The 11,385-nt window shown below is 41.7% G+C and overlaps 1 protein-coding gene across 1 annotated transcript in view; it reads right to left on the bottom strand.

The window, feature by feature from the left end:
* Positions 1–457: 457 nt before the first annotated feature.
* Positions 458–11,385, bottom strand: part of PCYT1A (phosphate cytidylyltransferase 1, choline, alpha) — a 50,467-nt gene continuing 39,539 nt past the window's right edge. The window contains exons 4-9 of the mRNA XM_006092813.3: positions 10,535–10,651; positions 9,729–9,880; positions 7,655–7,733; positions 6,847–6,989; positions 5,286–5,474; positions 458–4,429 (exon numbers count right to left, since the gene is read on the bottom strand). Of these exons, the coding sequence (XP_006092875.1) occupies positions 4,223–4,429; positions 5,286–5,474; positions 6,847–6,989; positions 7,655–7,733; positions 9,729–9,880; positions 10,535–10,651 (887 nt within the window). The 3' untranslated portion in view covers positions 458–4,222. The remainder of the gene's footprint in view (positions 4,430–5,285; positions 5,475–6,846; positions 6,990–7,654; positions 7,734–9,728; positions 9,881–10,534; positions 10,652–11,385) is intronic.

The following is an 11,385-nucleotide window of genomic DNA, read 5'->3' as shown; positions in this document are numbered from 1 at the left end:
CCTGGGAGAGCTGGGTCAGCCTCCCTTTGTGGGACAATGGCTTTTTAAGTCTTCTGTGCCAAGCTGCAAAAGGAATCCCCCTATCATATGGTCAGGGAGCTTGACTTTGAGGAGATAAATTAGGATGCAAAAGCAAAGGAATTGAGAGTATAAGTAAAAGCCCCAAATATGCCCGGCCGGTGTGGCTCAGTGGTTGAGTGTCAACCTATGAACCAGGAGGTCACGGTTCTATTCTCGGTCAGGGCACATGCCCAGGTTGTGGGCTCAATCCCTACTTTGGGGCGGGCAGGAGGCAGCCAATCAACGGTTCTCTCTCATCATTGATGTTTCTATCTCCCTCTCCCTCTCCCTCTCCCTTCCTCTCTGAAATCAATAAAAATCTTTTTTTAAAAAGCCCCAAATACATAAAATGTATCATACACATGTATATCAGGTAAAAAACACAGAAAATAAAACATTAGGTAAAACCATTTTGCTTTTATTTGGCTAAATGACAAAAGCCAGAATAACTCTGAACAAATTAATGATACTCAGACAGGAAAACAATATACTGGACACTAGTGGAGGAAAACATTCCGCAGACGTCGGCACTGGTGATAGGGTTAACTTTCATGCCGAGGCCAGCATTTCTTTCCAAGACTTTGTCTCCCCACCCTCCACACCCAGGTTCCTCAATACAAGTAATCCAACCAACCAATTCTCTGTGTTCAAAACAGTCAAGTGCTTCCAAAAAAGGGTGGGAAATCCTACTCAAACCTAAAGAAACACAACCTGATTCATCCTCAGTGTTAAACCTCGCACTTTTGTTTTCTACCCAATCTGAGTACTAATATATAAATTTGGCAGACAGAAAATCTTTCTTCTTTTAAAGAAAATTAACATCTAATAGCATAATCCAAAGAACATGTTCTACTTATTTGGAAAAATAGAAGCCAGGGACTACTCTCTATCCCATGACAATCTATTCTATGAGAGAAAACAAAAACAATCATCGTATGACTTTGAAAAATATAACCTTCAAAAATACTTATATTGGTAAGCTTAAAAAAAATACCATTAGTTAAAAACATTAAGGGAGCTTTTCTTTTGTTTTTCCTATATGTATTGGTAAGAGTGTGTGCTGACAGAAAAGATAGCAGCTATGGCTTTTAGGGAATTAAAGAAAAGCAGCGAAGTATAATTGATTTGGAAAGACTTTAAATATGGATCTGGAACAGGATTAAGAAGGCAATGAGCTCCAGAAAATCGAAAGCTACCCACAAATCAAGAGAATACAGGCACAGAGCAACAAAAGCACTGTGAAGGGCTGTTGTAGAGGGAATACCCAGAGGCTGCCTGACCAGCTGTGTGGTCACAAGTAAAATTTAAAAAATGTAACTCAGGAGCTGCCCAAGAAGTTATCAGCAATCAGAAAAGGTCAAAAATTCTCTTGACCTCATTCATATTTCTTCTCCTCTTCTAGATTTTCAACTTCCTCACATCCCCGACTTTCTTACCCAAACCTCAGCAAAATAGTGGCCTTTGACTCTAGCTGTCAGAAGCAACTATAGCAGTAAACACATCCATTCCTATCCCTCTGAAGTTTCAAGTGCTACTGAGTCTAGTATATGCAGAGAGCAATCTTTCTGCCCAGCCCATCGCAAGGAAACTGCTGAAATGGCGCCTCCTTAGCACTGACAGGACTTCCTTCTCCATTCTCTTTGTGTCTTGCACACAGGCCCTGGGGCCATCCAACTTTGAAGGCTCTCCCATCTCTGCCTCATTTGGCCTATTCAGGCTGACAGCTCCACAACCTCAAACATTAATGTTAGAAGATTTACAAGTCACTGGTATGGTTGTGGTGTGCCAACCACATTTAATTAGGCACAAATTATCAAATAATGCATCATACCAACAGTTTCTCCCATCCACCCATTTTTATCCAGCACCTAGGGTCACAGTGATCTCAAAGCAGCTAACATGCCACACCTTAAAAGTGTTTGCTTTCAGGCAAAAGTATTTGAAGATATACTAGTGTTGGGCGACTGAAGCTGTAGTGTAGAGGCTCACCAAAAGGGGCAAGGGAGTTTCCTAAGAACGTGTGTACATGCCGGCCCTAGCCATCTCACAGAGCTTATCGGCCTGGAGGTCATATTGCAAGGGTCAGCATGCCAAAAGCAGCCCATTGACAGAGCAGAGGAGCAGGGCCCAAAGATTTGAGACCCAGATAACGAACGTGAGAGGAGTGACTACAGGGAGGAAAACCACACTTTGGGCATCTCCCTTTCCAAATACACCGGATAAGATGTGCACTTTAAGGGAACAAGTGTGGGCTTCAGTGCTGACTTCATTGCCTTTCTATACCAGGGAGAGTAAGACTGAAATAGACAGAATTCCCAAAGAAGGCAGAAAAGTTATGAAGCTGAGTAATGTAGGCCAAGATTCATTTCACCTTTAAAAAGAAAAGGATTCCAAGCCGAAGCTCATGTAAACCAGATTTGAGAGTAAAATAGCACTTCATGAGAAGAGTTAGAAGTGAGTTTTCATAAGCCATCAGGACAAGAGGTTCCCCCCCTTTGTCCCTCTACTCTGCCGTGCTCTGCCTCTGGGTGATCCGAGTTTTCAGAACCTAGGTAGTCCTGGTGTGCAGGCAGGCAGGCAGGTTTTACCAGAAAAGGAGATGTCTGAGATGCTCACAGCCCTAGCAGAGGGGCAAGAAAAGATAAAATGTGGTTTTCTTAGCTGAAAACACTAAAACTCCACCCCCACAAGGGGTATTTATGAGTGACGGGGTGGGGCCTGGACAGCAGTCTTCCCCTGAACACAGCTACAAGATTCCTGACGGACGATGGTCTGAGTCACGCGGCTGTAGGCTGCTGGAGGTGTAAGATGAGCTCAAGCTCAATAGCAAGCGTGAGGCTTCAGCATTCTCTGAGGTGAGATTTAAGGGGTGATCCCCCTGCCAACCACCAGGCAGGCACATGTGGGGGAGAGAGAGAACCTACCCTATTCTCGTAATGTGAGCCCTTGCTTTGTGCCTCGCTGGAGGGGCCGTGGAAGAAAGTAAGTCCCTGCCAGCTGCCACTCTCAGAGGAAAGCAAACACCGTGTGGAGCACTGGTTCCAGTCAAGAACATTCTTAAGAGGGCAGAGTTCAAGATAGGAAGGCGGGTATTTCCTTATGCGGTCGTGTCCATGGTCTATGCAAATCTCTATTCACTATGGCTGTGAGCAGCATGGATTAACAAATCATGTTCAGATTACAGACATTTACAAAGTATCCTTTGTAAAAAGCTAGGTAGTAAGCATAGAAATAGGAGTAGCAGGGACAGGGACTTACTCTGGGGGGAAAATGAATCTAAATTGACTGTGTAGGACTGAGCATTGTCCCACCCCCTCCACAATCACAGTAACCCTGAAAGTGTTCCTTCCTTTAGCGGTAGATTACAGGGAAGAGACTGACAAGAGCTCCCAAGTAACGGGCCACAGAGTCTTCTGAGATGAATACAGCGGAAAAGCCGGAAAAGCCGCAGCTGATGCCATGTGCTCTGGTGCCAACCCCATCAGTGTCTTCATGGACCCCAGTGGGTCCAACAAGAAACTCCTCAGGGAGTAAGTTTGGCTTAGACCTCCTTCTCCCACAGCCACATTGACACATGTGCCAGCAGTACCGTTAGGGATTTGTAACTATTACCCAGCTTTTAGCATTTTTTCAAGGAAATAAAAATTATATTCCACCCCCCACCCCGAAATCACCCATCAGCATGGCTTATTGCTTGAACTATTTGGCAAGCCAGTTTGCCTCAGAACAGAAGGCAAACACTTGTAGTGTTATTGGGAAGAAAAGGCCTCTGGGTATTATACCACCTCTTTCTGCCCACTCCTCGGGGGCAAAAAAAAAATAATTAGTTCTATTTACTATATTTTAAAGACTAATTTTTAAAAATTAATAAAAATGGTAATTTCCCTGTCAAGATCATATGAACATAAACAGTAAAGCAAAGTCAATGAGGAGGGTATATGGATGCAGAAAAGGCCTCTAGGGTGTAGTCAGCCTCCTTCTTGGGTGGGTGATGTCTCTTGGAGAATGGGCTGTCTGGTCCCCCCGTCTGAGGTCCTCTGGCCCAATTGTCTTTCCTTTGTAGCCGTCCTTAGGTTTATTGTTGGGATCACAATTTGGAATTCAACAGAGCTTTTGAAGGTGATGGGACAAAGGGAGGGGAGAGGAAAGGAGGGCTGAAAAATTAGTCTTCTTCATCTTCACTGATATCATAGGCTGCAGCCTTGTGCCTGGAGAGGTTTGCTGGGGAGGAAGAAGGGGAAGTCTTGCCAGAGAAGGGCCATCGGAAAGAGGGGGAGGGGGAGCGTTCACGAGTGGGGCTGCTGCTGGGACTCTGCTTTGGGCTGATGGCCTGCAGCATCCGGCCTTTCCCTTCTTTCAGCATATGTTTCTGGGGAGACCAAAAGGAAGAGTTAGAAGAAACCCATGGATCCCACTAAGTCACCACTGGCATGTCTGAGACTTCACATGATCACCAGTGCCCTCTGCAATGTCAAAAGTCACTATATTTCTAAGTAATTTTCTGTCTAAAGTGGTCTATGTTATACAGCTTATCTAAAGTTTGTATCTAGTCACCTGATCCTGACTTCTATGTCAAAGGAATTCTTAAAAGCCTACTTGGCTTGTAGTCCAGGCTCCAGGCACAAACAAAGGAATTAACACAGACAAAAGGTATCTTCCTGAGTATTAGAGTTCTCTGAAAAGGAAATTCCATATTTTCCCTGAATAATCTATTTTGGTATCCAAACACTCTCACAACCAGATCCTTCCTGACATCTAACCGAGGGCTCACTTGCTGAATAGCTACACATACGCCCTTTATTTGGCTTGAAGAAACCTGGCTATTCTTCAAGGTCAGAATCCCCACCTCACCCAGCGATCCTGAGGCAGCTGTTTATTAGTGGAGGCAGCTTTCTTTTTATTGTTCTTTGTTCTTTCCGTTCCTTCTATCTAAAACTATAGTGTTGAAGTGGGCAAGGCTACTTACTTATCTTGTCACCAGATTGGATGTTGATAGACAGCTGGCAAAATTATTTAGGAGAATATGTAACCTCTTTCTGTAAAGATTTGAAAGGACTTTTGGGGAATAGTTGAAATATAGTTCTGCCCAATAAGAGGAACAGATCAGATAACTTCTGAATGTGGATGTCCCTTTCTGCTCAAGGATTCTATAATTTTTTTCACTGCATGAGAATTCCCTACATATTCCTAAAATTCCCTAAATTATCCAGCTGGAAAAAACATACCAGTGCTCCTTCTGGACCAAACATTTCCAGGAAATTTCCAATGAATTCCCGGGATTTCTCCTCCCATTTCTGAATGAGGTCAATGCTTTTTTCCTCTACTTTCTGAACAAATTCTTTTGACTTTTCTTCCACATCTTTCACTTTCTTCTTTACTTTGTCAACCCGTTCCTGCAAATGGTATTTCTTCTCCTAGGTAAAGAAAGAACTGTTTTAAGAAATAATACCCACTCTGACCTTTCATACCAAAGGGAGGAAAGAAACATGGTTCATCACTCTATTGACATTCTTTTCAGTCTTTAGAATTTCACTTTGCTTAATCTACTCCACACTTCTCTAGCATAACAAGTAAGATATGCTCTGGATGGTCATCTTATACAAAAATGTGATAATTCTAACTCATGGGAATCCAAAATAAACTAAATATATAGGGTAGGCCCAGTAACATGTATGCAACTAAATGAAATAACATTTTTAAAGATAAAACATAGACTTAGAACATAAACATGCCCAACATAACCCAAACCACATTCTAGACGGAGATGTAAAGGGAACCAGATCACTGTAGAATATTGCCAAGAATAAGCCACTATAATAGTTTGAAAGTGGAAGTAGTAGATCTTTACTTAGTTCATTTTGTATTGGATTTTTCTCCTCTACCACTGGCTTATTCTATGATTTTAAAAGAGTTGTTTTTAGTTTTTAGAGGTCTGCTTGCTCATTCACAAAATAAAGATGATACTCTTTGGTCCTACCAACCTCCCTAAGGAAGGGAAATGGGGAGGAGGAGTCTTTAGTCAAATGAAAAATATTCTCATAATTTCCCAATCATAGAGGAGTAAGGAAATATGTTTAAATTTTTAAACACCTGAAAAAAGAGAAAAGGTTCTGTAGTAGGCGGTTAACAACAGCTAGGGTTTATCTGTATAGATAAATCATATTCAGATGAAAGCATTTCACCCAGTCATAATTCACAGAATGAGGAACAGGTAAGGAAGCTTGGTAAGCTCTAATGTAGAAGATATAGTTAGCAGCTTTCTTTTTAAATAAACATTAATAGAGGTATAATTTATATACACAAAATGTATAGCAGTTTGTTGCTAAAGGATAATATTAAGCTAAAGTAAACTTTGCTTCTATAAATCAAATTTTAAAACTTAGGTCTATATGTCCTGAGAAATGGCATGCAAAATGTGTGTCGCTACCCACACAGGGAGAGGATCCATAGCTTTACCAGATTTTCAAAAGGACATCAAATAAATAAAAAAGCTAAGAACCACTATTAATGTATTTGATATACATGTTGGACTTTAAAGTTGCAAATTCTCATTTATTGAATTGGCTGTGTGTCTTTATATCAATGTATTAATACTAGACCATAAAGGCAGAAAATGCCTCTGTTTTATATTTGTAAAGAGCTCAGCATAGTGTTATCTGCAAGAATTCGATGAGCTTTTGGAGGAAATAACTATAGCAAACTGAAAAGTAAGTTCAGCTCAGATGAAGTAGGAGGCAATGTGTGTCTTATAGGGCCAGGGAACTCTGGGATGAGGTTGGAACTCACGTTGATAAAGCTGACATTGAGCTCCTTTGCCGTGTAGCCCCTCTGTAGGTTCCGTCTGGCATACACATCATAGTCCCGGACAATTCGGGTGATGATGTCTGATGTAGAGATACCTTCTGTCCTCTGTGTTGGAGCAAACATGCCTAACCCCAAAACACATACAAACACTGTGACATTCTGGTTAGCTCAGGCAGCAGGACTAGATGGAAACTGGGAGCAACATTCCTTTCCTTTCCTATTACTAAGGGAAGTCTGGAGATACTGACATACAGAAAGGAATGAATCAAAGGAAAGGAGTTAAGGAAAGGAAGGGCTACGGACTCAAGGGTCCCAGGTTCGATTCCGCTCAAGGGCATGTACCTTGGTTGCGGGCACATCCCCAGTGGGGGGCGTGCAGGAGGCAGCTGATGGATCTCTCTCATCGATGTTTCTAACTCTCTGTCCCTCTTCCTTCTTCTCTGTGGAAAATCAATAAAATATATTAAAAAAAAAAAAAGAAGGAGGAATGAATCAAAGGAAAGGAGTTAAGGAAAGGAAGGGCTATATGGCCCTAATATTAAGAAAAAGATGGGGCTTGAGAAATTCCTGAAATTAAGAGAGATATCAATAGTAGATGTTTAGTCTGAGAACTGATAGGTCTCAGTGCTATGCTCACCTTATCCTCTTATCCAAAGTGTGGCCTGAAAGTGGATGTTGAATTTCTCAGTGTATAAACTTTTCTCTGTGGAGTAGTTATGTGGCTGAATCTCTGTCACTGCCCCTGAGACTGTACACATCACAGAGAGAATATGCACATCAGCTTACTCACCTGCTTCCTTAATGTGCTTATAAACATCATCACTTCCTGCGGAAGAATACGGGATGTCATCATGGGCCACAAAATCAATCTGAAAATAAGGAAACATCATTTATAACCCAGGATACCTGCCATGCAGAAAGAACCAGTACAAACTCTCAGGCTCAGAAAAAGGACAAAAAGGAGAGGCTAGGCCTCAAATGGACATTTTCTCTTTTTATTTTTTTTTTATTTTTAGAGAGAAAGGGAAAGAGAAAGAGAGAGAGAAAAACACCAATCAGCTGTCTCCTGTACACCCCCTACTGGGGATTGAGCCCACAACCCGGGCATGGGAACTGAACTGGCAATCTCTCGGTGCATGGGCTAAAGCTCAATCACTGAGTCACACTGGCCAGGGCTGGACATTTTCTCTTTCTCATTGTTTTGCTCATTAATTCCATGTTTCACTCATAAGCCACTCAACCTAATTATTTATGGATCATAAATATGAAGTCAGCAAGTTTCTCTTTTCAGCTTTCTCCTGGTGTACTAGAGGTGCTACCTTCACACTGTACACCAATCACCATGCTTGGAAATTGGGCTGGGTGTGCTAGTGTATGGCAGCGAGGAAAGAAGAAAGGACATCTCATCCTCCTGGGTCTATAAGAATTCATCAAATAAAGTTTCTGGAAGTCTGAGAAAGAGGTGATTTGTAAACTGGTTTCTCTCTCAGACCAGGAGAGGAGTGGGAATATAAAAATAGCAACCAAGAACACTTCTATTAGAATAGACACTTCTATGCTCCTGAGAAATGGAAAATCTAAAGCCATAAAAGATCTTTAGGTCTCAGGATCTACCATTTTACTAGTGTCAATACCTCTTGCAACAGTGAAGAGACCACTGGCACTGGATCAATAATCTTTCTGAAAAATATGCTAAACCTCACTTACTTACTCCTTCCTGAATAGGCCATAGAACCTTTGCTAATATAATTGCTAATACCACCACACCCAACACCCAGAAGCCACTGTGGTGTGAAATGTGCTCATCAGGACTGTGTCAGGGATTCTCAGCTAACATCTCAATTACCCATAAATACACTGCTAACAATAAGAAAAGCAAAATGGAAGTTCCTCTAACCTCTTCTGCCTGGGCCTGCTTGGCTGTGTTACTGAGAATAATCTTACCTTTGGCACCACTAAGTGTTGACGTAGAAAAGCTAGAGAACTGTAAAAGGTGTGTCCTAATCCTAAATGGTTTTAACAAATACCCCTTAGCTTCAGGCCTATCCTTCAAAAGTATTGCTTTTGAAGCACTTTGGCTGCCTCTGTTCCTTTCTGTTTCATTGAACAATTCACCTTCCACATTCCATACACCCCTGTAGAAAACTGACCATATGCTGCGGGTTTCTCAGGCTTGAGGGCCTCCAACCTGACCTGACAAATCCTCTTATCTTTTGTAACTACCTTTTACAGGTAACCCGTTGCTTTAATGTGGGATAATTAGAAGGAGGCAAGGGGCTTTATAATACTAACTTGCTGAGCAAAAGAGAGAAATCTCCCTGATTGCTGATTGCACACAACTTCTAGCCCAAAATCAAAGCCCTGAAACTAAATTTTAGTCAACACGAGAGTAGTCTGTGTCTACCTGTCTTATTTCCTGGAATGTGAGGAAAGCGTAGCTGGGGCTACGTCTATTCTAAAGAGGCTGGTATGCTATGAGGATGGACAACTACAGTGTGTGGTGGTGGGTGGGGATCACCTACCTGAAGCAGTCAATGTCTACAGTGTGACCTGCTACAGTGTGATCTGGACCAGATTGTTTAGTCTTCCTGGCCTTGTTCTCATATAATAATTATCCAACAGGATTGTTATGGGGAGAAAATGGTATATAATGTATCTAAAAGTGCTTATAAACCATCAAACCCCACATAAATGTCAGGGATGACTATTATTAGTAGTAATATCATTGTCATCTCCTCATTGTGAAATTTACATAGAAGGTAGAAGTAAAATAAGGCTAGGGGAAAACTAGTCCAAGTACCAGCAGCCCCAAGAGTTGAAGAAATTCCAGAACGGGCAAAGGGGGCAGGTGCTCGGTTTCTCACCCGGTGCTCTGCCAGGAACTCCGGTGTCAGGGTCCAGGGGGCGTTCCTCACCACCTCGTCCACGTAGCGGCAGTGCTGCACCGCATCGTAGCGCTCACTTTCGTTCATCACTGTGAAGCCTTTGAAGTTGTGCGTCAGCTCATCACTGCAAACTGAGTTCCCCACATCGGAGAGTTGTAAGTCAAAGCCCCTTTGCTTTATCGCTGCTCAGTCACCAACCTCTCCCATTCCCTGGAGCTGTAACCATTTTCCCCGCCTGGAGACAAATCTTCTGTAGGGTAGCTCGGTCTGGGTGACTGCTTTCCCTAATCCAAGATACACCTTCAGGAGCAACGCTCACTAAATAGTATGTTCACACTTTGGAGAAGAGAGGCTCCAACAGGCTTTGAAATAAACCTGCATGTATTTCTGCATCAGTTAAGTTTTATAAGATGTTTTCCTATTATATTTTTATAAGACTGGACTGGACCATATGAAATTTGTTAAGCTGAATTTTGTAATTCAGTCGATTCAAAATGGTAAACTGAAATCCAGAGTGAATGTCATTCTCAAATAGGCAACAGAGGTCTCCTGTGACTACAGAAATTCAGCTAAAAACAGTGAGATAAACACTGGACATCTCAGGTCACTGAGCTTGGAACTTCTCTCTCCAGGTTCGTATACGTCATGTTTTAGAGAGGCTGTACTAGATCCTTCATTTAAAAACCAAAACAAGACCCTATATACTCAGGTTATAAAGGTAGAAGAAAAGGACTACTATAATTTTTTTTCTGGGCAGCACCTAAAGTCATCAGATGTTTTCTTACCTCCCACAATGAGGTATGTATTAGGGAAAAGGTTCTTTGCTTGCATCAGAGCCCGGGCATGACCAGAATGAAATAAGTCAAATATTCCATCTGCATAAACTCTCACAGGTCGCTCATCTAAATCCAAAAGAAAATTTATCACAAAAATACACTGATTCAATATCTCATTCGACAAATGGAAATGGCACTGTGCGACTATTCCATCCCAGCATACACCTCTCCTAAGGTGTTGTGAGGAGTAACATCACAGACGTCGTTGGCAACAAACACCTTTGACGTCATGTCCATGAACTCTGTTAGTGTGGTTATACCAAACTGCTTAGGCAATTGGATTTCATGATTATCTTTTCTTATTTTTAGATGTGAAAAGGAAGAGTTATACAACAGGTAAGTCCAAAACTTCAAAATCCTTACCTTCAGTTCAGGTTTAAACTTCAGTTACACATGAACAAAATAACAATATAATCTGGCTGCTTGCTCTCTCATTTTCAAGCTGCCTTGAATACTAATGACTAATGCTTTACTTTGAAAATAAGCCTCCTTACTATTACCCAGAGAGTAAGGAGTGATCCAGAAAGGTGAGATTAAGAAAGATGGAAGGTAAGTACCAGGTATCAATTTATTGCTCCTCAGTCCCAGGTTCACCCTCAATACCTGCTCTGGGATAACAGATGGAATTCCTTCAAGCATTTCTCCTTGACAGTGAGCATGCTGTTACACTTTCTCAGTAGAGGGTGATATACCAAGTATTTGAAAATCAAATATATAAATATTCTTCTCTCCACTAGTGAGAATAATAAAGAACTGATTGTCAATTTTTTGTGGTGTGGTAGTGGACTTATGAAAGAAAA

Source organism: Myotis lucifugus, unplaced genomic scaffold (genome assembly GCF_000147115.1).
Source record: "Myotis lucifugus unplaced genomic scaffold, Myoluc2.0 scaffold_105, whole genome shotgun sequence".
NCBI classification, from domain to species: Eukaryota; Metazoa; Chordata; class Mammalia; order Chiroptera; family Vespertilionidae; genus Myotis; species Myotis lucifugus.
Note: the sequence above shows the minus strand (reverse complement) of the source record. Positions and strands in the feature narration are given on the sequence as shown.